Genomic DNA, 26,394 nt, shown 5'->3' with positions numbered 1-26,394 from the left:
GGACCGTCAGTTCCAGATGGCGGAGAACCTCTGGGGAGTTCGCCAGGATCAACAAGTCGTCCAGATATGGAAGGATCCTGATACCCTGATGGCGGAGAAGGGCAGTCATGACCGCCATGACCTTGGTGAAGATCCAAGGAGCCGTGGTCAGTCCGAAAGGCAAGGCTTGGAATTGATAATGAAGGTTGCCAATAGTAAGCCGCAGATATTGTTGATGCGACATGGCAATAGGTATGTGTAGGTAAGCATCCTGTATATCCAGGGATACCATACAGCCCTTGGGTTCCAAAGCCAGTACAATAGAGTGCAGAGTTTCCATACGGAACTTGGATACCCTCACAAATTTGTTCAAAGATTTGAGGTTGAGTATAGGCTGGGAGGATCCATTCGGCTTCGGAACTAGAAACATCGTCGAATAGTATCCCCTGCCTCTCTGAGACAGAGGCATCTGCACTATCACTCCTGTATCCAGGAAGGATTGTACAAACAAATGTAGAGTTTGTGCTTTTAACTGATCCGAAGGGATAACCGTTGAGCAATACTGGCGAGGGGGGACGTCTCTTGAAAGAGATTGCGTACCCATGAGAGACCACTTCCTGCATCCGAAGTGGTCTTTAACCATACCTGGGCGTACTGCAGAAGTCCATACCATATAGTCTTTGGGTTCCAAAGCCAGTACAATAGAGTGCAGAGTTTCCTATACGGAATTTGGACACCCTCACAAATTTGTTCAAAGATTTGAGGTTGAGTATAGGCCAGGAGGACCCATATGGTTTCGGGACTAGAAACAGGGTCTAATAGTGACCACTGCCTCTTTGAGACAGAGGTACCGGCACAATCACTCCAGTATCTAGGAGAGATTGTACAACCAAGTGTAGAGTTTGTGCTTTCAGCGGATCTGAAGGGATAACCGTCGAGCAGAACCGTTGAAGGGGGTGTCTCCTGAAAGAGGTTGCGTACCTGTGAGAGACAACTTCCCACACCCAGGCATCCGAAGTGGTCTTTAGCCAGGCTAGGGCGAACATAAGAAGTCGGTCTCCCACCCTGGGGTCCCCAGGGGGAGGCCCGACCAGTCATGCAGCAGGCTTGTCCGGTTTGGAAGCAGGGCGATGGGCGGCCCAAGAACGTTTAAGGTTTGGGCTTTGAGAATTTGAAAGTGCGAGCCTGTCTCAGGTACGCCTGACCCTTTGCTTTACCTGGAGGTCGAAAAGAACGAAAAGTAGTACTCTTAGCCTTCAGAGCCGAAAGATTAGTACTTGGGAGAAACGCTGTCTTGGGGCCAAGTCGGTCACAATCTTGTTCAGATCTTCCCCAAATAATATATCTCCCTTAAAAGGGAGCACCTCCAAGGTCTTCTTAGAGTCCAGGTCCACCGACCAGGACCGTAACCACAGAATCCGGCGAGCCAGGATAGACGTAGTAGATGCCTTGGCCGCCATAACGCCGGCATCAGAGGCCGCCTCCTGAATATAGTGGGAGGCTGTGGTAATATATGACAGATAGTGTCTAGCAGTGTCAGAAAAATTCAGAGGTAGCTCATTCTCAATTGCTTGAACCCATGCTTCAATTCCTTTTGCAGCCCAAGAGGCTGCCATAGTGGGTCTATGTACAGCACCTGCAAGAGTGTAAATAGACTTCAAGCAACCCCCCACACGTTTATCCGTCGGTTCCTTCAAAGAGGTGATGGTGGTGACAGGTAGAGTAGATGACACCACAAGGCGGGCTACATGTGAGTCCACTGGTGGAGTGGGTTCCCAGTTGTTACTCAACTCCACAGAGATAGGATAATGAGCTAGCATCTTTTTAGACAGGGAAAATTTCTTTCCTGAAGAAGACCAGGATTCCTGACATATGTCAATTAAATGGTCAGAATGTGGTATGACTAATTTAGTAACCTTCTGACGTTTGAACTTATCAGGTTTCTCTTGAACGGCCGATATATTGCGGGTCCGTCGGCCAGTGTGTACGGCGATATGTCTGAACTCCGTCGTTCAGACATATCGCGTCGGCACCGCAGCACAGCCAACAGCCAATATATCTACCGATATAATGGCGCGTCGCTGTGTCTGTACGGGCTGTCAGCCGACCGCCCGTACACATGCTGTGGCAGCCAGCGGTGATTGACAGCTGAACTGCGCGGGCGTGTGTACATGCCCGCCCAGTTCATGACGTCAGTCCCCGACGGATCGGACAGTGTATGCAAAGCACACTGCCTGGTCCGTCCATAGATATATCTGCCTATCAATTGATCGGCAGATATATCTATCAGTGTGTACTCACCTTAAGACGCATCAGGAGGGTCAATCCATCATCAATCTGAAGAATCAGATTGATTGATAGCCTCCACTAGGTCAGGAACAGCAATCTGTTTTGTAGATTCCTCATCAGAAGCAGCAGTATCAGCATCTGATGGATCAGTATATTCCCCATCCGAATCGGAAGAGTCATCCGAAATATTAGTGGATTGTGAGGAAGAAATGGCCAGCTTAGATGACCCTTTGGTCCCAGTAGGGCGAGGGTTAGGTTTTTGTTTAACCAAGGACTGATTTAATTGCTGTAACTGAGTTGACAGAGTATCCGTCCATGGTGGATTAACTACAGCAGGGGTGGGGAACCTCCGGTTTGGTCCGGCCCACCAGCTTGTGTCAGTGAGACACGCTGCCGCTCAGTCCGGCGGCAGCGTGTCTCAGCTGTCAGAACAGGGAGACGGAGGAGAGCGCGGCTGTCGAGTGGGAGCGGCGGCGTGTAGTACTTCAAACCAGCCGCCGGTCCGTGAGCCAATCAGAGCTCGCGGACCAGCAGCCAATCAGGAGCCGCGGCTGCCGGTCCGCGAGCTTTGATTGGCTCTCGAACCAGCGGCTGGTTTGAAGTACTACACGCCGCCGCTCCCACAAGACAGCCGCGCTCTCCTCCGTGTCCCACAGTAAGCAGCACGGAGGGGAGAGGGCATCTGTATACCTGGCACTGTGAGGGGCATTTGTATACCTGGCACTGTGAGGGGCATCTGTATACCTGGCACTGTGAGGGGCATCTGTATACCTGGCACTGTGAGGGGCATCTGTATACCTGGCACTGTGAGGGGCATTTGTATACCTGGCACTGTGAGGGGCATTTGTATACCTGGCACTGTGGGGGCATTTGTATACCTGGCACTGTGGGGGCATCTGTATACCTGGCACTGTGGGGACATCTGTATACCTGGCACTGTGAGGGGCATTTATATACCTGGCACTGTGAGGGGCATTTATATACCTGGCACTGTGAGGGGCATTTGTATACCTGGCACTGTGAGGGGCATTTGTATACCTGGCACTGTGAGGGGCATTTGTATACCTGGCACTGTGAGAGGCATTTGTATACCTGGCACTGTGAGAGGCATTTGTATACCTGGCACTGTGAGGGGCATTTGTATACCTGGCACTGTGAGGGGCATTTGTATACCTGGCACTGTGGGGGCAATTGTGGATCTGGCACCGCACTATTGGGGGCATATGTGTATCACGTCCCATTTTAACTGGCTACACCCATTTTTTTGGCGCGTGCGCGCCTCCGGCGCACACACACAGTACCTCTAAGGGGCAGACCTACTGGGGGGCAGGGTAATTTTGTAAGTTGAGAATTTTTGTATGGCCCCTGAAGGATTTTATAAATATCCAAATGGCTCTCGGTAGAAAAAAGGTTCCCCACCCCTGAACTACAGGGACAATATGTGGCTGTAATGGCACAGGAGGTCCTACAGGGGGCGTAAGTCGTGTTACAAGCATAGTCAGCATATTTGAAAATGCAGCCCAAGGTGGATCTTGATTTGCCACAGGTGCTGCAGGCTGACTGGGGGTGCAGAACACCCAGTACCTGAACCCTCAGCAGAAATCTTTTCCTCAGGTAAATCCGTGGCGCCAGCACTGCATGATGCAGAAGCGTCTGCGGAGTTCCCGCCCAGTGTAGCAGACATTATTGGGAATATAACCTTAGGGCGTAACAGTACAATATAGCCAGACAAACAATACCTGACAAAAAAAACCTGAGATATGTGACCGCAAATGCAGAGCACAAACAGATGATTTAAGCGGTATAGGCTGACTGAAACACACAGAGAAAAATACAAAGCAGTATATCCTGTGGAACACTATATGGTATATGAGACCTTGACGCACTTAGACCCTCAGGGTACAGAATATAGTGATAACAATATGTGTGATACACAGAACAGAATCCACACAGCAGCTGTAGGCTCACTCAGTCACAGGTACAATGCAGAAATTATTACATATAAACAATAAAACTGCACTGGACTAGTAATACTACATATAGATATGTATGTATACAGATATAACAATGCACAGTAACCACTAGATGTATATCACAGAATACTTGTACTAAATATTCAACTAGAAGTGCACTTGTTCTTAACTAATGCTGTCTAAATGACATGTACAATACTTAAGTGTCCTGTAAATGCACAGCGCTGATGAGACAGGTGGCTTTACAGAGGAGACAGTGCCCAGCATTCCCAAGATCAGCGCAGCTCTGTGAAATGGCGCCCAAACGCTGACAGGGAGTGAGGGAGAGAGAGAGATGTAGCTCCAGGGCGGGAACACCTGCTATAGATGGCGCCTGGAGCTGGGGGAGGGGCTACAGGTCAGCGCCTTATCCCCTCTGCTGGATTTCACCACCGGGTACTATGGAGCTTATAATAAATGGATTTTAGTAAATCCGACCTGTGCTCCCTGCCCTGGTGGGTATAGTGGGATCCCTGCACGGCCACAGTGTCCACAACAGCGGCGCAGTTCATCTCCTAGGACCGCGACCGAATTGCGATTACGGTGGGTCCCACCAGGGGGACCCTCTTGGTATCCGGACTCCAGGTCGACAGCACAAAGGTCGACACACTTTAGGTCGACGCCAATTGGTCGACACACATTAGGTCGACAGGGTCAAAAGGTCGACAGGAACAAGGTCGACATGGAAAAAGGTCGACATGAGTTTTTCACGATTTTTTTCTTTTTTTGAACCTTTTCATACTTAACGATCCACGTGGACTACGATTGGAACGGTAAAGTGTGCCGAGCGAAGCGGAGCGGAGCGAAGGCACCATGCCCGAAGCATGGCGAGCGAAGCGAGCCATGCGAGGGGACGCGGTGCACTAATTCGGGTTCCCGGTCACTCTACGAAGAAAACGACACCAAAAAAACATAAAAAACTCATGTCGACCTTTTTCCATGTCGACCTTGTTGTTGTCGACCTTTTGACCCTGTCGACCTTTTGACCCTGTCGACCTAATGTGTGTCGACCAATTGGCGTCGACCTAAAGTGTGTCGACCTTTGTGCTGTCGACCCTGAGTCCCAGACCCACCCTCTTACCTCCTCCCTGAAGTGCGGCCACGCGTTCCAGGAGAGCAGCAGCGGTGATGTGTGCCTGATGACCGGAGCGCCTCCGCTGCAAGTACCTGGCAACCAGGGCGCGTGTGTATGCAGTGCCGCTGGGGGAGGTGATGGAGCCGCAGCACAGAATGTCAGCATGACATACACAGCATCTAGTGCCTTGAAGTCTTCTTTCTTCTTAAAAAGCTCTTATTAGGGCTGCCTAGCGCAGCACCCCCTGTTAGTGACCTGCACTGCCGGCACCAACTTACAAACTGAGCTCTAGTGCCTGGAGGCGGGGCTATAGAGGAGGCGGTGCAGTGCATCCTGGGAACAGTCAAAGCTTTAGCCTGTTGCTGTCTCGGATCAAGATCCAACTCTACACCCCGATGTTATTCCCTGTGGAATACCAGTGTACCCCGCTGCAGAAAGATTGGTTTACTGAGGAGAGAAAAACATTTAATGGTGCATTATTATAGAAGTGAAATTTAAAAAATAAAAAGCTGATAAATTATTGGGGCAAGATTATAAATCATCACAGGATTTCATAGGATTTGCAAGGGAATTTCATATAAAATACATATACACCATGGGGGTTATTCAGAGATGAATGCAGATCTTGCTTCCGCAGCAAGATCTGCGTCCATCTACTCACATGCTGGGGACCGACCAGCATGTGTGTGGCGCCGCCTCACGATGTGTCCGTAATAATTTTGGCAACGCTGGCAGGCGGCCGCCACCTTTTTTTTATTGTAACGGCTGCATGTGACGTCAAGCAGCCACCCCAAAGAAGCTTGCAACACCCCCCGTTTTGTCCGCCACATCCACTCAATGCTATGTCGACACGCTCCCCCAAACAGCCGCCGCTGTCAATGATCTTGCAGACACATCCTGCTTGGATGACCGTGCGCAGTTTGCTGATGTATGGTAAACTGCGATGCAGCCCCATCAGCAGCCAACTCTGAATTAGGCCCTATGTTGATAAAAGTGATGTTTCTAGCGGCGGGCGAGACACTTTGTGGCTCCCCCTCTTCCATAGTACTCTACTCGGGGTGGGGGGGGGGCGTAGTTTTGCGGAATGGCGTAGTTGCGTTGTGACATCATGACACAACTGCATCATTCCGCACAACCCCGTCCCCTGAGTAGAGTACTATGGAAGAGGGAGGAGGGGGGAATCTAGCCACTACCGAGCAGAATAGTATAGACCCCTAGCAAGGACCATTACACTTGGCAATGAGCATTACCATTGGCAACAAGCATGCATCCCACAGCATGAAACCCCTGGCAACGAACAATACCCTTGGCAATGAGCATGACACCCGGCACATGAAACCCCTGGCAACGAGCATGACACCCAGCACATGAATCCCCTGGCAACGAGCATGACACCCAGCACATGAATCCCCTGGCAACGAGCATGACACCCAGCGCATGAAACCCCTGGCAACGAGCATGACACCCAGCGCATGAAACCCCTGGCAACGAGCATGACACCCAGCGCATGAAACCCCTGGCAACGAGCATGACACCCAGCGCATGAAACCCCTGGCGACGAGCAGGTAATTTAAAAGTAATTAGAAGGTTTACTGTAGGGCATAATGTATCACGGGCATTGTGGTGTATGGCATAATATGGTGAAAGGGGCAATACTGTGTGGGGCTTAACATGGTGGAATGTTTTTTTTTCCTGTGGTGGCCGAGGTCTGTTGTTGCAGGGTCAATAACTGGGGAGCCAGTTTTTTTTATGTCTGGGGGGGGGCATTTTTTAATGTGTATGGGGGGCGAATTCTTTTAATGCTCGCACTGGGAGCCAAATAGTCTAGAAACAGCCCTGTGTGAAAGGTGCGTTCAGTCCAGTCATGGGGTCCTGCAGTGCACATCATCAGGACTCCCACACAGCCTCCAGAGGCCCAGGGATCAGAGATGATACTTTCCCTCCTCACACATGTACTACCCCTTTGTCTCCATTAACACTGTCTCATGGTGTTCGCGATTTTATATCAGCACAGCACTGTCCTGTATATAAGATCTCAGCGGACATTGCAGCAGAAGTTTACTTTTACTCTCCCTTCTGCACACACGCTATAACCTAATTTCCCCATTCACTGCACTGTACATGGGAAACTGCACTTTTATTATTCTATTATACACACACACTCTCATACTAATTAAGAAATCTTGATTGACTGACTGTGACCTTTATGCTAGCAACAAGTGTGTACCTCAAGATACTCACAACAGCTAAGCTTCAGAACATGGGGGGACATTCCGAGTTGATCGCACGGTGGCAGTTTTTTGCAGCCGTGCGATCAGATAGTCGCCGCCTATGGGGGAGTGTATTTTAGCTTAGCAAGGGTGCGAATGCTTTTGCAGGGGAGCTGTGCACAAACTGTGCAGTTTCTGAGTAGCTCTGAACTTACTCACTCAGTCACTGCGATCACTTCTGCCTGTCAGGTTCTGGAATTGACATCAGACGCCCGCCCTGCAAACACCTGGACACACCTGCGTTTGCCTCACCACTCCCAGTTGCCTCCCAGTTACGCCTTCCTGCTGTCAATCTTCTACCATTTGCTGTGGCGAACGGTTCCCTCGAATTTTCCGTTGCTGCCTGGCAATGGGCGTCGCCGGGCAACGACGTGCAATGGCGGCCGCGCGCATGCGCAGTTTGGACCCGTTCGCACAGCTGCGAAAAAAAGCAGCGTGTGAACGGGTCAGAATGACCCCCATAGACTGAAGTCTGCCTGATATATTTTGTAGCATATGTGATTTATGATTGCACTACACTAGTACACAGTAATTGCTTGCAGCAAATTCTTCAAGTTGAAGACTGAATCAACTACAGGAGGTATTGATTCCATGTTAAACTGCTTCTAACCATTGTTCTGACAATTGTTACACATGTGCTCTATGATGAGAAGAAAGTGTATGATTGCATACTACACTGATGCCCAACAACTATCACTTTAAAGGTTTTCACTGAATTCACTGAATATGTTTACATCTGCTGCAGCAGTGTCTTTGTATGACATTTCTGCAATTGCTAAATGATGATTATAATGGCTCAGAAGACACAATGTTGCTATTGGATTAATAACATACTGCTATAATAAACGAAAAGGATACAACAGTGTTATTTCTTTATTATATGGGAGATGTTTAGTGGATTTCTTCCAGAACTTTGTTGATACCACCTGTAATATACATCCCTGGAATATGAGGAAGTATTACCCATTGAATTTGTCTCCCTACAATTGCTTTGCGGACGTCTTTTCATAAATATATTGACTATATTAAACTCAAACTGTATGGTCTGCTTTCTCTTCTGACTCCTATTTAACAGGGATTCCTACAAAACATATGCTAACCTAATGTTCTCCGATATAGGGGGATATCCAATTAAAAGCAATCTGTTTTTAAGCGACAAAAACAGCCAGATATCGGGATTTTTGACTGATGGTCATTAGCGCGGTATTCAATAAGAGGCAGTTTTTATCACCCAAAAATGATACTGCTATCATGCGGGATCCAGTATAAGCTCCGGTCCCAAGTGTTATCGTGGCTCCAGCGGCCACTTATCGGGGATAATGCTTCAGGTGCTTGAGGCACCCAAAGAATAATCCCCGATAAGTGCCGGCATCGGGCGGTGGAGCGAGCAGTGGGAGGAGCCCATGGCGAACCTATTAGCAGTGGTAAATTGCCGCTGCTAATAGGATAACCCCATAAAAGCCGTTTGTTAATATTTACTTGCTTTTTTCTAGGTATAAGTAAGATGTGACTTTTCTTACTTATTGATTTACTACTCATTTTAACTGTGATTGGTATAACCCAGCTACACTTTACTGCATACATAATACAAGTCTCTAAGGTGAATGTTTTAATTACTTTCATAAAAAGAAACATTTTATAACATACATTTTTCTTGAAGTGTGCCCCAAAAAGGAGTGTTCCTTCTCCGTCTTCCCTACTGTCTATGGTAGACCTATCTGAATATACCCGTACAATTACCCTATAACTCCTGGGGTGCACCACCAACATATTTATTACTTATGGAAATTTTCCCTGACATGACTTGTGTTAATTAGTTGCACTCGATATTATTTATTAACAATTTCTATTGTCCAGTGAGGTATTCCTCCCGGTCTTACAGGGGTCCCTTTGACCAAAGTAACCTATCAGATTCAAACTATCATGCATTTCGTATAGTTTAGAAAAAGAAAAAGAAGATTTTAAACCTACCGGTAAATCTTTTTCTCGCAGTCCGTAGGAGGATGCTGGGGACTACGTAAGGATCATGGGGATAGACTGGCTCCGCAGGAGACATGGGCACTTTAAGAAAGACTTTAGGTATGGGTGTGCACTGGCTCCTCCCTCTATGCCCCTCCTCCAGACCTCAGTTAGAGAAACTGTGCCCAGAGGAGACGGACAGTACGAGGAAAGGATTTTTGTTAAACCAAGGGCAAGATTCATACCAGCCACACCAATCACACCGTATAACTTGTGATAACTAACCAGTTAACAGTATGAATAAAACAACATAGCATCAGTCGGAGACCGATGAAAACAATAACATAACCCTTATGTAAGCAAAACTATATACAAGTCTTGCAGAAGTAGTCCGCACGTGGGACGGGCGCCCAGCATCCTCTACGGACTACGAGAAAAAGATTTACCGGTAGGTTTAAAATCTTATTATCTCTTACATCCTAGAGGATGCTGGGGACTCCGTAAGGACCATGGGGATTATACCAAAGCTCCCAAACGGGCGGGAGAGTGCGGATGACTCTGCAGCACCGATTGAGCAAACAGGAGGTCCTCCTCAGCCAGGGTATCAAACTTATAGAACTTTGCAAAGGTGTTTGAACCCGACCAAGTAGCAGCTCGGCACAGCTGTAGTGCCGAGACCCCTCGGGCAGCCGCCCAAGACGAGCCCACCTTTCTAGTGGAATGGGCCTTGACAGATTTTGGTAACGGCAATCCAGCCGTCGCATACGCTTGCTGAATCGTGTTACAGATCCAGCGAGCAATAGTCTGCTTTGAAGCAGGAGCGCCAACCTTGTTGGCTGCATACAGGACAAACAGTGCTTCTGCTTTTCTGACTCTAGCCGTTCTGGCCACGTAAATTTTCAAAGCCCTGACTACATCAAGGGACTCGGAATCCTCCAAGTCTCGTGTAGCCACAGGCACCACAATAGGTTGGTTCATATGAAAAGATGACACCACCTTAGGCAAAAATTGAGGACGGGTCCGCAATTCCGCTCTATCCATATGGAAAACTAGATAGGGGCTTTTATGAGACAAAGCCGCCAACTCCGACACTCGCCTAGCCGAAGCCAAGGACCACCTTCCAAGTGAGATATTTTAACTCCACCGTTTTAAGTGGTTCAAACCAGTGTGACTTAAGGAAACTCAACACCACGTTAAGGTCCCAAGGCGCCACCGGAGGTACAAAAGGAGGCTGAATATGCAGCACTCCCTTCACAAAAGTCTGTACTTCTGGGAGAGAAGCCAATTCTTTTTGAAAGAAAATGGATAAGGCCGAAATCTGAACCTTAATGGAGCCTAATTTTAGGCCCAAATTCACTCCAGTTTGTAGGAAGTGAAGGAAACGGCCCAGATGGAATTCTTCCGTAGGAGCATTCCTGGCCTCACACCAAGAAACATATTTTCACCATATACGGTGATAATGTTTAGCTGTCACATTCTTCCTAGCCTTTGTCAGAGTAGGAATGACCTCATCCGGAATGCCCTTTTCCGCTAGGATCCGGCGTTCAACCGCCATGCCGTCAAACGCAGCCGCGGTAAGTCTTGGAACAGACAGGGCCCCTGTTGCAACAGGTCCTGTCTTAGAGGAAGAGGCCACAGATCTTCTGTGAGCATCTCCTGCAGATCCGGATACCAGGCCCTTCGTGGCCAATCTGGAACAATGAGAATTGTCTGCACTCCTCTTCGTCTTATGATTCTCAACACCTTTGGGATGAGAGGAAGAGGAGGAAAAACATAGACCGACTGGAACACCCACGGTGTTACTAGGGCGTCCACAGCTACCGCCTGAGGGTATCTTGACCTGGCACAATACCTCTGCAGCTTTTTGTTGAGGCGGGACGCCATCATGTCTATCTGGGGCAGTTCCCACTGGCTTGCAATCTGTGCGAAGACTTCCTGATGAAGTCCCCACTCTCCTGGATGCAAGTCGTGTCTGCTGAGGAAGTCTGCTTCCCAGTTGTCCACTCCCGGAATGAACACTGCTGATAATGCGCTTACATGATTTTCCGCCCAGCGAAGAATCCTGGTGGCTTCCGCCATTGCCACTCTGCTCCTTGTGCCGCCCTGGCGGTTTACATGAGTCACTGCGGTGATGTTGTCTGACTGGATCAGAACTGGTAAGTCGCGAAGCAAGGTCTCCGCTTGACGAAGGGCGTTGTATTTGGCCCTCAGCTCCAGGACGTTGATGTGAAGACAAGTCTCTTGACTTGACCAAAGACCCTGGAAGTTTCTTCCTTGTGTGACTGCTCCCCAACCTCGGAGGCTCGCGTCCGTGGTCACCAGAACCCAGTCCTTAATGCCGGAGAGATACCCTGGCCCTGGGGGACAGGGTGATCAACTGATGAATCTATAGATGTGACCCGGACCACTTGTCCAGTAGGTCCCTTTGGAAGGTCCTCGCATGGAACCTGCGGAATGGAATGGCCTCGTAAGATGCCACCATCTTTCCCAGGACTCGAGTGCAGTGATGCAGCACTGACACCTGTTTTGGTTTCAATAGGTTCCTGACCAGAGTCATGAGTTCTTGAGCCTTTTCCATTTGAAGATAAACCCTTTTCTGGTCCGTATCCAGAATCATGCCCAAGAAGGTCAGACGAGTCGTGGGAACCAGCTGCGACTTCGGGATATTGAGAATCCAGCCGTGTTGCTGTAACACCTTCAGTGAAAGTGACACGCTGTTCAGTAACTGCTCTTGTGATCTCGCTTTTATGAGGAGATCGTCGAAGTACGGGATAATTGTGACTCCCTGCTTGCGCAGGAGCACCATCATTTCCGCCATTACCTTGGTGAAAATTCTCGTGGCCGTGGAAAGCCCAAACGGCAACGTCTGAAATTGGTAATGACAATCCTGTACCGCAAATCTCAGGTACGCCTGATGAGGTGGATATATGGGAACATGAAGGTATGCATCCTTTATGTCCAGAGATACCATAAAATCCCCCCCTTCCAGGCTGGCGATGACCGCCCTGAGCGATTCCATCTTGAACTTGAACCTGTTCAAGTATAGGTTCAGGGATTTTACATTTAGAATGGGTCTGACCGAACCGTCCGGTTTCGGGACTACAAACAGGGTTGAGTAATATCCCCTCCCTTGTTGAAGTAGGGGAACCTTGACCACCACCTGTTGAAGATACAATTTGTGAATTGCACTTAACACTATCTCCCGTTCTGGGGGAGAAGTCGGCAGAGCCGATTTGAAAAACCGGCGAGGAGGCACCTCTTCGAATTCCAGCTTGTAACCCTGAGAAACAAATTCTATTGCCCAGGGATCCACCTGTGAGTGAACCCAGATGTGGCTGAAAATTCGAAGACGTTCCCCCACTGGGGTGGACTCCCTTAGCGGAGCTCCAGCGTCATGCGGTGGATTTTGTAGAGGCCGGGGAGGACTTCTGTTCCTGGGAACTAGCTGTGTTGTGCAGCTTTTTTCCTCTGCCCTTACCTCTGGCAAGAAAGGACGCACCTCGTACTCTCTTGTTTCTTTGTGACCGAAAGGACTGCATTTGATAATGTGGTGCTTTCTTAGGCCGTGAGGGAATATAAAGCAGAAAATTTGATTTACCAGCTGTAGCTGTGGAGACCAGGTCCGAGAGACCTTCCCCAAACAATTCCTCCCCCTTGTAAGGTAAAACCTCCATATGCCTCTTTGAGTCGGCATCACCTGTCCACTGCCGGGTCCATAGACTCGTCTAGCAGAAATCGACATAGCGTTGATTCTAGAACCCAGTAGTCTCTTTGAGCATCTCTCATATATAAGACGGCATCTTTTATATGTCCTAGGGTCAATAAGAAGGTATCCTTATCCAGGGTTTCAATTTCCGCTGATAAGGTATCTGTCCATGCTGCTACCGCGCTACACACCCAAGCCGACGCAATCACCGGTCTGAGTAAGGTACCCGAATGTGTGTAAATGGACTTCAAGGTAACCTCCTGCTTGCGATCAGCAGGATCCCTAAGGGTAGCCGTATCTTGGGATGGCAGCGCTACCTTTTTGGATAAGCGTGTCAACGCTTTGTCCACCCTAGGGGAGGATTCCCACCGTATCCTGTCCGTTGGCGGGAAAGGATACGCCATAAGAATCCTTTTGGGAATCTGCAGTTTTTTGTCCGGAGATTCCCAAGCTTTTTCACATAACTCGTTCAGCTCATGTGAGGGAGGAAAGGTTACCTCAGGTTTCTTCCCCTTATACATGTGTACCCTCGTGTCAGGGACAGGGGGTTCCCCTGTGATATGCAAAACATCTTTTATTGCAATAATCATATATCGAATACATTTAGCCACTTTTGGCTGTAACTTTGCATCATCGTAGTCGACACTGGAGTCAGAATCCGTGTCGGTATCTGTGTCTACTATTTGGGATAGTGGGCGCTTTAGAGACCCCGAAGGTCCCTGCGACAAAGGGACAGACATGGGTTGACTCCCTGGCTGTTCCCTAGCTTCCGCTTTGTCTAATCTTTTGTGCAATAAATTTACATTAGCACTTAAAACATTCCACATATCCATCCAGTCAGGTGTCGGCGTTGTCGACGGAGACACCACATTCACTTGCTCCTCCTCCTCCCTGGGAAAGCCTTCTACCTCAGACATATCGACACACGCGTACCGACACACCACACACTCAGGGAATCCTCTTATCTGAAGACAGTTCCCCCACAAGGCCCTTTGGAGAGACAGAGAGAGAGTATGCCAGCACACACCAAGCGCTATATGACCCAGGAAAAAACACACACAATATGTTTACCTAAATAGCGCTGTATGTATTTTGCGCCAAATATGTGCCCCCCCCTTCTTTAAAACCCTCTTTCACCGTGGATAAGCAGGGGAGAGTCCGGGGAGCTTCCTCTCAGCGCTGTGCTGTGGAGAAAAATGGCGCTGGTGAGTGCTGAGGAAGAAGCCCCGCCCCCTCGGCGACGGGCTTCTGTCCCACTCAAATATCTAAAACCTGGCTGGGGCTCTTTATATATACAGTGCCCAGCTGTATATATATATACTTTTGCCAGAAAACGAGGTTTATTGCTGCCCAGGGCGCCCCCCCTGCGCCCTGCACCCTTACAGTGACTGCCGTTTGTGTGTGCTGTGTGGGAGCAATGGCGCACAGCATTACCGCTGTGCGTTACCACAGTGAAGATCTGAAGTCTTCTGCCGCCTCTGAAGTCTTCTTTCTTCTCATACTCACCCGGCTTCTATCTTCCGGCTCTGCGAGGAGGACGGCGGCGCGGCTCTGGGACGGACTGCGAGTGTGAGACCTGCGTACCGATCCCTCTGGAGCTAATGGTGTCCAGTAGCCTAAGAAACAGAGCCTAACATTAAAGTAGGTCTGTTTCTCTCCGCTCAGTCCCTCGATGCAGGGAGTCTGTTGCCAGCAGGCTCCCTGAAAATAAAAAACGTAACAAATATACTTTCTTTCAGGAAACTCAGGAGAGCTCCCTGTAATGCACCCAGTCTCTTCTGGGCACAGTAGTAAACTGAGGTCTGGAGGAGGGGCATAGAGGGAGGAGCCAGTGCACACCCATACCTAAAGTCTTTCTTAAAGTGCCCATGTCTCCTGCGGAGCCCGTCTATCCCCATGGTCCTTACGGAGTCCCCAGCATCCTCTAGGACGTAAGAGAAATATCTTATTTGTTATTGGTTGCTATAGTATATTTGATAGTAGACAAAGCTGTCTTTCTTTGCTCTGCACTCTCACTCAAAAAACCGGAGTTAGTGGACAAACCTGCTTCTGTGTCAGCCATTTTGCATAGACCAATTTTGGCTGAGAAATACTACACAAAATGGCACCTACAAAGAAGACAAAACCTTAAATTCCATCTATTCCCCACTGAAATGTAATGCTGCAGATCAGGAAGCAGAGGGAGATTTTCGGTGACCTACTAACAGAAAGCTTCCGAAATCTCACAGATGCAAGTTTTATAATTTACTTTTGTAGCAGGGACAGCGAGTGACGCATGGTAATATTAATAATAAAAAGTTACTGCCTTACCATCACTTTCTATTGCTGTGTATTACTATGAGACTAGTATGCTGCCCACCCCTAGCTCCAGAACCGCTCTGCATTATACATCCTTCCATTTACTTCATAAAACAGATTGTGGAACCAGCAGCCTCAGTGTATTTTAATTCATTTTAGCACCATTTCCAAAAAACATGTATTGCTTGTTGGAAAAACAATGGCCACTATACACACATTTACTAAACAAAAATCACTTCATATCACATCTCTAAAAGACATTATTACAGGCTTTGAGAAAGATGTTGTGTGACTTTCTAAAGTGAAGATGTGTGCCCAATAACTCAAAGCATAGTCCTGCGATTCTCTGGTTCCATTCAGGTTCTGTTATAACTCTGCCAGGTGTTATGTTTTTGTCTGCAGTACCTTTGGGCTTGCAGGGGTGCTGATATTATGTTCTTGCCTGAAGTATCTCTGGGCAGCCTGGGGTGCTGCTATTATGTCCTTGCCTGCAGTACCGCTGGGCGGCCAGGGGTGCTACTATTATGTTCTTGCCTGCAGTACCGCTGGGCGGCCAGGGCTGCTACTATTATGTTCTTGCCTGCAGTACCTCTGGGTGGCCAGGGGTGCTGCTATTATGTTCTTGCCTGCAGTACCTCTGTGCGGCCAGGGGTGCTGCTATTATGTTCTTGCCAGAAGTACCTCTTGGCAGCCATGGGTGCTGCTATTATGTTCTTGCCTGCAGTACCGCTGGGCGGCCAGGGGTGCTACTATTATGTTCTTGCCTGCAGTACCGCTGAGCGGCCAGGGGTGCTGCTATTATGTTCTTGCCTGCAGTACCTCTGGGCGGCCAGGGGTGCTGCTATTATGTTCTTGCCTGCATGCAGTACCTCTGTGCGGCCAGGAGTGCTGCTTTTGTGTTCTTGACTTCAGTACCTCTGGGCTGCCGCAGGTGATGTTATCCGAGAGTAGTCCGAGCTGGTGTAGTAGGCTGGAGTATGCTGCACTCCTGATAACAGCGCCTCTGGCAGCCCAGAGGTACTGCAAGCTAGAGACACACTAGCAACACCCCTGGAAGCCCAGAGGTACTGCAGTTAAGAACATCATAGTAGCAACCTAACCCCCTGGCAGCCCAGAGGTACTGCAACAAGAACATAACAGCAGCACCCCTGGCCGCCCATAGGTACTGCAGGCGAGAACACTACAGCTGGCAGAGTCATAACAGGTTCATGCAGTGAATACGCCTCATTCCTTACTGGATACTGAAATGGGAAACTAAACACAAAAACTGCGGAACCTAAATTCATCCTTACCATGCTGATTACACAGATACTCCCGCATCTTCATTACCATTGTAGACCTCAGCCTGAGGTTGTACTGGAGGTGGGCACTGCGGATATCCAGGTAACGATACTGCATTCTCAGGGATTCTGATTTCTGTAAGCAGCAAGCAATGGATCAAACATTGCTTAGTATGAACTGGGGTTTCAAAGGTAATGTTGGGGATGACCAAAGAAACAACAATACTTTTAAGTACCAAAAGAGGGGGCTATTACAAAATGTTTCATATTTATACAGCATCAACAAATAATGCCACATATGCATGTTCTCACTTAGTCGCCATTCCAATAGAGCTTACAATCTAATTTCCCAACAACACGGGGACACACACACACACACACACACACACATTGAGTTTGAAGCCAATCAAAAAACAATTAAAGCCACCATCTTACTAGAATACATGTCAGAGGCTAAATTTACACTTTACTACATATGTCTGCCATGCTCTCTTTCACCCCATGGCAGCAGGATGCCATGTTAGGGGAGAGGTGCTTCTCTAAACGTGCAGACAAGGTACTGGACCTGCTTTCCAGACTGGTTAAATAGACAGGCAGGGCCAGCGAGATGTTGGAGGCGCTTTTGTAACATATTATGGAATGGAGGGAAAGGGGGGGGGGGGGGGGGTGTAATACGTTAGTATTTAAAAGGAGCTGCAACGGAGAGCCAGGTAGACACTCAGCAATGTAGTTGACCCTCATTGTTCATGGGGGCAGATGTATTGAGACTGGAGAAGGGATAAAGAAGTGATAAGTGGAAGGTGATAACGCACCAACCAATCAGCTCCTAACTGTCATTTTTGAAACCCGTAATGATTAGCTGGTGCGTTATCACCTTGTGCTTATCACTGCTTTATCCCTTCTTCAGGCGTAATACATCTGCTTCATTGACACGTGAAGATCATACAAACTACAACAAGATGGCGCTCTGATTCAATAGCGACCCAATGCTTACCACTGTGGGGGGTATTTAATTAGTAGCAATAATTTTTCTCCTGAAAAAAAATGGCTGTGAATTATGGGAAAGTCCTCTCCACAAAGGGAATCTAGACGCCACTGCTTAGTAGCAGCCCCTAGAAAACCGTACCCATGCGATGGGCACCAAACGAAAACTGGTCCTCTAGGCTGGGGGAGGGGTATAAGGGAGACCCCATGTCCCCCATGGATGATAAAAAAAAAAAAAAAAATCACCTTTACAGATTCTTTAATCTCAAATGGTAGCTTCTTGCAGGGGTTAAGTATGTGAACTTGCTTTGCCTGAATTTCAATTGCTCCTGTTGGCATATTCTAAAATGAAATAGTAAAAAAAAACACCTTGATAAAAGCAGAATATAAGAGAACATATAACAAGATATATATAAGATATGACAACTGATACAAAGATACAGCTAAGTGTCATTTCCAATGCAGTAACATTATTAACGCTATATTTATGTGATGTGACTGTGTAACCCATTGACGGTGTCTTGCGGTGTGTGAATTATGAATCACAAGAGAACAGTAACATTGATTTTTATTCTGCTGGGAGAATAATGAGAAGTGGAGACACTCACAGGGTTCTCTTGACCGGACGGTCGAGGGATGACAGCCCCCTTCACCAGCAGCACGGACTCTAATGGGACATCACTCACCAGGTCATGCAGATGGGACACATGCTGCCAAAACAGAGCAGAGAAGCCAATATATAGATATACCCCTATAATTCACATAACAGAGGACAGCTGTTCCTATATACCTCATACTTCACATAACAGAGGACAGCCGTTCCTATATACGCCCATAATGCACATAACAGAGGACAGCCATTCCTATATACGTCCATAATGCACATAACAGAGGACAGTCATTCCTGTATACCCCCATACTACACATAACAGAGGACAGTCATTCCTATATACCCCCATAATGCACATAACACAGGACAGCCGTTCCTATATACGTCCATAATACACATAACAGAGGACAGTCATTCCCATATATGTCCATAATGCACATAACAGAGGACAGCCATTCCTATATACCCACATAATGCACATAACAAAGGACAGTCATTCCTATATACCCCCATAATGCACATAACAGAGGACAGTCATTCCTATATACCCCGATAATGCACATAACAGAGGACAGCCATTCCTATATACCCCAATAATGCACATAACAGAGGACAGTCATTCCTATATACCCCAATAATGCACATAACAGAGGACAGCCATTCCTATATACCCCAATAATGCACATAACAGAGGACAGTCATTCCTATATACCCCGATAATGCACATAACAGAGGACAGCCATTCCTATATAACCCGGGTAGTGTTCACGCTAGGCAGTTTTAGCAGGGCGCCGCGCCCTGCCCGATTTTTTAAGGGCAAAACCCGCCCTGCCTTTCTGCGGCGCCCTGCTAAAGCTGCCGCCCGCTTCCTGCCCTCACAGCGTGTAAAGATGCCGCGCGCGCTAAGAGAGCGCTTGGGGGAAGCCCAGCACCTCCATAGGTGCTGGGCACGCCTCCAACAGTGACGCCGCCGGCCGCCCACGCCCCCTTTTTTTACGTCAGCGGGCTGAACCGCCCACTTTTATTACAGCAATGACCTGCCCCCTATTTTGCATGGCCACACCCCCTTTTCGCCACGCGCGCACGCTAGTGCCCCTCTAGGTCCGGCGCCCTGCCCGGATTCTAGAGTAAAATAAGAATTTACTTACCGATAATTCTATTTCTCGGAGTCCGTAGTGGATGCTGGGGTTCCTGAAAGGACCATGGGGAATAGCGGCTCCGCAGGAGACAGGGCACAAAAAAGTAAAGCTTTTACCAGATCAGGTGGTGTGCACTGGCTCCTCCCCCTATGACCCTCCTCCAGACTCCAGTTAGGTACTGTGCCCGGACGAGCGTACACAATAAGGGAGGCAATTTGAATCCCGGGTAAGACTCATACCAGCCACACCAATCACACCGTACAACTTGTGATCTAAACCCAGTTAACAGTATGATAACAGAAAGAGCCTCTTAAAGATGGCTCCTTAACAATATAACCCGAATTTGTTAACAATAACTATGTACAGTATTGCAGATAATCCGCACTTGGGATGGGCGCCCAGCATCCACTACGGACTCCGAGAAATAGAATTATCGGTAAGTAAATTCTTATTTTCTCTATCGTCCTAAGTGGATGCTGGGGTTCCTGAAAGGACCATGGGGATTATACCAAAGCTCCCAAACGGGCGGGAGAGTGCGGATGACTCTGCAGCACCGAATGAGAGAATTCCAAGTCCTCTTTTGCCAGGGTATCAAATTTGTAGAATTTTACAAACGTGTTTTCCCCCGACCACGTAGCTGCTCGGCAGAATTGTAATGCCGAGACCCCTCGGGCAGCCGCCCAAGATGAGCCCACCTTCCTTGTGGAATGGGCCTTAACAGATTTAGGCTGTGGCAGGCCTGCCACAGAATGAGCAAGTTGAATTGTGTTACAAATCCAACGAGCAATCGTCTGCTTAGAAGCAGGGGCACCCAACTTGTTGGGTGCATATAGTATCAACAGCGAGTCAGATTTTCTGACTTCAGCCGTGCTTGAAATGTATATTTTTAAGGCTCTGACAACGTCCAACAACTTGGAGTCCTCCAAGTCGCCAGTGGCCGCAGGCACCACAATAGGTTGGTTCAGGTGAAACGCTGATACCACCTTAGGGAGAAAATGCGGACGAGTCCTCAGTTCTGCCCTATCCGAATGGAAGATTAGATAAGGGCTTTTATAAGATAAAGCCGCCAATTCAGATACTCTCCTGGCGGAAGCCAGGGCCAGTAACATAGTCACTTTCCATGTGAGATATTTAAAATCCACCTTTTTCAATGGTTCAAACCAATGGGATTTGAGGAAATCTAAAACGACATTTAGATCCCACGGTGCCACCGGAGGCACCACAGGAGGCTGTATATGCAGTACTCCTTTAACAAAAGTCTGTACCTCAGGAACTGAGGCCAATTCTTTTTGGAAGAATATTGACAGGGCCGAAATTTGAACCTTAATAGATCTCAATTTGAGACCCATAGACAATCCTGATTGTAGGAAATGTAGGAAACGACCCAGTTGAAATTCCTCCGTCGGAACACTCCGATCCTCGCACCACGCGACATATTTTCGCCAAATGCGGTGATAATGTTTCGCGGTGACTTCCTTCCTTGCCTTAATCAAGGTAGGAATGACTTCTTCTGGAATGCCTTTCCCTTTTAGGATCTGGCGTTCAACCGCCATGCCGTCAAACGCAGCCGCGGTAAGTCTTGAAAGAGACAGGGACCCTGTTGTAGCAGGTCCCTTCTCAGAAGTAGAGGGCACGGGTCGTCCGTGACCAACTCTTGAAGTTCCGGGTACCAAGTCCTTCTTGGCTAATCCGGAGCCACTAGTATTGTTCTTACTCCTCCTCACCGTATAATCTTCAATACCTTTGGTATGAGAGGCAGAGGAGGAAACACATATACTGATTTGTACACCCAAGGTGTTACCAGTGCGTCCACAGCTATTGCCTGTGGATCTCTTGACCTGGCGCAATACTTGTCCTTGAGGCGAGACGCCATCATGTCTACCATTGGTCTTTCCCAACAGTTTATTAGCATGTGGAAGACTTCTGGATGAAGACCCCCCTCTCCCGGGTGAATATCGTGTCTGCTGAGGAAGTCTGCTTCCCAGTTGTCCACGCCCGGGAAGAACACTGCTGACAGTGCTATTACGTGATTCTCCGCCCAGCGAAGAATGTTGGCAGCTTCTGCCATTGCACTCCTGCTTCTTGTGCCGCCCTGTCTGTTTACATGGGCGACCGCCGTGATGTTGTCCGACTGAATCAACACCGGTTTTCCTTGCAGGAGTGGTTCCGCCTGGCTTAGAGCATTTTAGATTGCTCTTAGTACCAGAATGTTTATGTGAAGAGACTTTTCCAGGTTCGTCCATACCCCCTGGAAGTTTCTTCCTTGTGTGACTGCTCCCCAACCTCTCAGGCTGGCGTCCGTGGTCACCAGGATCAAATCCTGTATGCCGAATCTGCGGCCCTCCAATAGATGAGCCTTTTGCAACCACCACAGAAGATATACCCTTGTCCTTGGCGACAGGGTTATTCGCAGGTGCATCTGAGGATGCGACCCTGACCATTTGTCCAACAGATCCCTTTGGAAAATTCTTGCATGGAATCTGCCGAATGGAATTGCTTCGTAAAAAGCCACCATTTTTCCCAGGACTCTTGTGTACAGACACCTTTCCTGGTTTTAGGAGGTTCCTGACAGGTCGGATAACTCCTTGGCTTTTTCCTCGGGAAGAAAAACCTTTTTCTGAACCGTGTCCAGAATCATCCCTAGGAACAGCAGACGTATCGTCGGAAAACAGCTGCGATTCTTGGAATATTTAGAATCCAGTCGTGCCGTCGAAGAACTACTTTAGATAGTGCTCTTCCGACCTCCAACTGTTCTCTGGAACTTGCCCTTTTTAGGTCGTGCAAGTAAGGGATAATTTAGATGCCTTTTTTCTTTGAAGAAACATCTTTTCGGCCATTACCTTGGTAAAAAGGCCCGGGGTGCCGTGGATAATTCAAACGGCATCGTCTGAAACTGATATTGACAGTTCTGTACCACGAACCAGAGGTACCCTTGATGAGAAGGACAAAATTTGGACATGGAGGTAATCCTTGATGTCCAGGGACACCATATAGTCCCCTTTTTTCCGGTTCGCTATCACTGCTCTGAGTGACTTTATCTCGATTTGAACCTTTTATGTAAGTGTTCAAAACATTTTAGATTTAGACTATGTGTCACCAAGCCGTCTGGCTTCAGTACCACAATATAGTGTGGAAAAATAATACCCTTTTCCTTGTCGTAGGAGGGGTACTTTGATTATCACCTGCTGGATATACAGCTTGTGAATTGTTTCCAATGCTGCCTCCCTGTCGGAGGGAGCCGTTGGTAAAGCAGACTTCAGGAACCTGCGAGGAGAAGATGTCTCGACTCTCCAATCTTTACCCCTGGGATAATACTCGTACGATCTAGGGGTCAACTTGCGAGTGATCCCACTGCGCCCTGAGACTCTTGAGACTACCCCCCCACCTTGAGTCCGCTTGCACGGCCCCAGCGTCATGCTGAGGACTTGGCAGACGCGGTGGAGGGCTTCTTTTCCTGGGAAAGGGCTGCCTGCTGCAGTCTACTTCCCTTACCTCTATGTCTGGGCAGATATGACTGGCCTTTTGCCTGCATGCCCTCATGGGAAAGGAAAGATTGAGGCTGAAAAGACGGTGTCTTTTTTAGCTGAGATGTAACTTGGGGTAAAAAAGGTTGGATTTCCCAGCTGTTGCTGTGGTCCCCAGGTCCGATGGACCGACCCCCAAATAACTCCTTCCCTTTATACAGCAATACTTCCATCTGCCGTATGGGATCTGTATCACCTGACCACTGTCGTGTCCCTGACATCTTCTGGGAGATATGGACAACGCACTTATCTTGATGCCAGAGAGCAAATATCCCTCTGTGCATCTCACATACATATATATAGAATGCATCCTATTAAATGCTCTACATGAATAAAATATTTTCAGTCAGGGAATCCGACCAAGCCAACCCAGCACTGCATCTCCAGGCTGATGGCGATCGCTGGTCGCAGTATAACCACCGTATGTGTGTATATACTTTTTAGGATATTTTTCCAGCTTCCTATCAGCTGGCTCCTTGAGGGCGGCCGTATCTGGAGACGGTAACGCCACTTGATAAGCGTGTGAGCGCCTTATCACCCTAAGGGGTGTTTCCCAACGTACCCTAATTTCTGGCGGGAAAGGGTATAACGCCAATATTTGCTATCGGGGTAACCCTACGCATCATCACACACTTCATTTTATTTTATCTGATTCAGGAAAAACTACAGGTAGTTTTTTCACTCCCACATAATACCCTTTCTTGTGGTACTTGTAGTATCAGAAACACGTAACACCTCCTTCATTGCCCTTAACGTGTGGCCCTAATGAGAAATACGTTTGTTTATTCACCGTCGACACTGTATTCAGTGTCCGTGTCTGTGTCTGTGTCGACCGACTGAGGTAAATGGGCGTTTTTAAAAACCCCTGACGGTGTTTCTGAGACGCCTGGACCGGTCCTAATAGATTGTCGGCCGTCTCATGTCGTCAACCGACCTTGCAGCGTGTTGACATTCTCACGTAATTCTCTAAATAAGCCATCCATTCCGGTGTCGACTCCCTAGAGAGTGACATCACCATTACAGGCAATTTCTCCGCCTCCTCACCAACATCGTCCTCATACATGTCGACACACACGTACCGACACACAGCACACACACCGGGAATGCTCTGACAGAGGACAGGACCCACTAGCCCTTTGGGGAGACAGAGGGAGAGTCTGCCAGCACACACCAAAAACGCTATAATTATATAGGGACAACCTTATATAAGTGTTTCTCCCTTATAGCATCTTTTATATATATACAATATCGCCAAAATCAGTGCCCCCCCTCTCTGTTTTAACCCTGTTTCTGTAGTGCAGTGCAGGGGAGAGCCTGGGAGCCTTCTCTCCAGCTTTTCTGTGAGAGAAAATGGCGCTGTGTGCTGAGGAGATAGGCCCCGCCCCTTTTACGGCGGGCTCGTCTCCCGCTATTTTTGAAGTTAGGCAGGGGTTAAATATCTCCATATAGCCTCTGTGGGCTATATGTGAGGTATTTTTTTGCCTCTAATAAGGTTTTTATTTGCCTCTCAGAGCGCCCCCCCCAGCGCTCTGCACCCTCAGTGACTGTTGTGTGAAGTGTGCTGAGAGGAAAATGGCGCACAGCTGCAGTGCTGTGCGCTACCTTTATGAAGACTCAGGAGTCTTCAGCCGCCGATTTTGGACCTCTTCTCTCTTCAGCGTCTGCAAGGGGGCCGGCGGCGCGGCTCCGGTGACCATCCAGGCTGTACCTGTGATCGTCCCTCTGGAGCTAGTGTCCAGTAGCCAAGCAGCAAATCCACTCTGCACGCAGGTGAGTTCACTACTTCTCCCCTAAGTCCCTCGTTGCAGTGATCCTGTTGCCAGCAGGACTCACTGTAAAGTAAAAAACCTAAGCTAAACTTTCTCTAAGCAGCTCTTTAGGAGAGCCACCTAGATTGCACCCTTCTCGTTCGGGCACAAAATCTAACTGGAGTCTGGAGGAGGGTCATAGGGGGAGGAGCCAGTGCACACCACCTGATCTGGTAAAAGCTTTACTTTTTTGTGCCCTGTCTCCTGCGGAGCCGCTATTCCCCATGGTCCTTTCAGGAACCCCAGCATCCACTTAGGACGATAGAGAAACACTATTACCCCATAATGCACATAACAAAGGACAGCCATTCCTATATACCCCCATAATGCACATAACAGAGGACAGTCATTCCTATATACCCCAATAATGCACATAACAAAGGACAGCCATTCCTATATACCCCCATAATGCACATAACACAGGACAGCCATTCCTATATACGTCCATAATGCACATACCAGAGGACAGTCATTCCTATATACCCCATACTTCACATAACAGAGGACAACCATTCCCATATACGTCCATAATGCACATAACACAGGACAGCCATTCCTATATACCCCCATAATACACATAACACAGGACAGCCATTCCTATATACGTCCATAATGCACATACCAGAGGACAGTCATTCCTATATACCCCATACTTCACATAACAGAGGACAACCATTCCCATATACATCCATGATACACATAACAGAGGACAGCCATTCCTATATACCCCCATAATGCATATAACACAGGACAAACATTCCTATATACCCCCATAATAAACATAACAGAGGACAGCCAGAGCCAGTGCCGTAACTAGGCATTTTAGCGATATGTGCAAGAAACGACAGTGGCGTCCCCCCGATGTAAGAGAGGGGCAGTGCGCGCCGTAGGCGCGCGAAAAATGTATAGGGGCGTGGCTTCACGGGGAAGGGGCGTGGCCACAAAATAATAGCAATTCATACTACGGTGCACAGTAGTCTACATTATTCAAATTACGCTGCACAGTAGCGCCACTACACCAGGTAGAGCCCCTTTTATACATTACAGCAGACAGCGTCCCCCTTTTTACACATTACAGCAGACAGTCCCCCTTTTTACACATTGCGGCAGCCAGGCCCCCTTTTTACACATTGCGGCAGCCAGGCCCCCTTTTTACACATTGCGACAGCCAGGCCCCCTTTTTACACATTGCGGCAGCCAGTCCCCCTTTTTACACATTGCACGCTCTGTTTGTAACAAATTAACATCTATCCATGACCTCTTCATATCTAACAACATCAATCTGCTGGCTATAACAGAAACCTGGCTCACACAATCTGACACAGCCTCCCCTGCAGCACTGGCACATGGTGGTCTCCACTTTACACACACCTCCAGACCCGATAACCATAAAGGAGGAGGAGTTGGACTTTTACTTTCACAATCTTTTGCATATACTGTTCTACCACAGGTTCCATCACT

At 48.2% G+C, this 26,394-nt stretch overlaps 1 protein-coding gene across 6 annotated transcripts in view; it reads right to left on the bottom strand.

The window, feature by feature from the left end:
• Positions 1–26,394, bottom strand: part of DARS2 (aspartyl-tRNA synthetase 2, mitochondrial) — a 204,192-nt gene that overhangs the window by 156,948 nt on the left and 20,850 nt on the right. For 5 of the 6 annotated variants that reach the window (XM_063939673.1, XM_063939677.1, XM_063939672.1 and 2 more), the window contains exons 5-7: positions 18,461–18,562; positions 18,099–18,194; positions 16,881–17,004 (exon numbers count right to left, since the gene is read on the bottom strand). In XM_063939673.1, the coding sequence (XP_063795743.1) occupies positions 16,881–17,004; positions 18,099–18,194; positions 18,461–18,562 (322 nt within the window). The remainder of the gene's footprint in view (positions 1–16,880; positions 17,005–18,098; positions 18,195–18,460; positions 18,563–26,394) is intronic. The other variant, XM_063939676.1, reaches the window with a different exon arrangement.

The sequence above is a fragment of the Pseudophryne corroboree genome, chromosome 9, assembly GCF_028390025.1.
Source record: "Pseudophryne corroboree isolate aPseCor3 chromosome 9, aPseCor3.hap2, whole genome shotgun sequence".
Lineage (NCBI taxonomy): Eukaryota > Metazoa > Chordata > Amphibia > Anura > Myobatrachidae > Pseudophryne > Pseudophryne corroboree.
The sequence above is the reverse complement of the archived record's forward strand: the minus strand, read 5'-3'. Positions and strand labels throughout refer to the sequence as shown.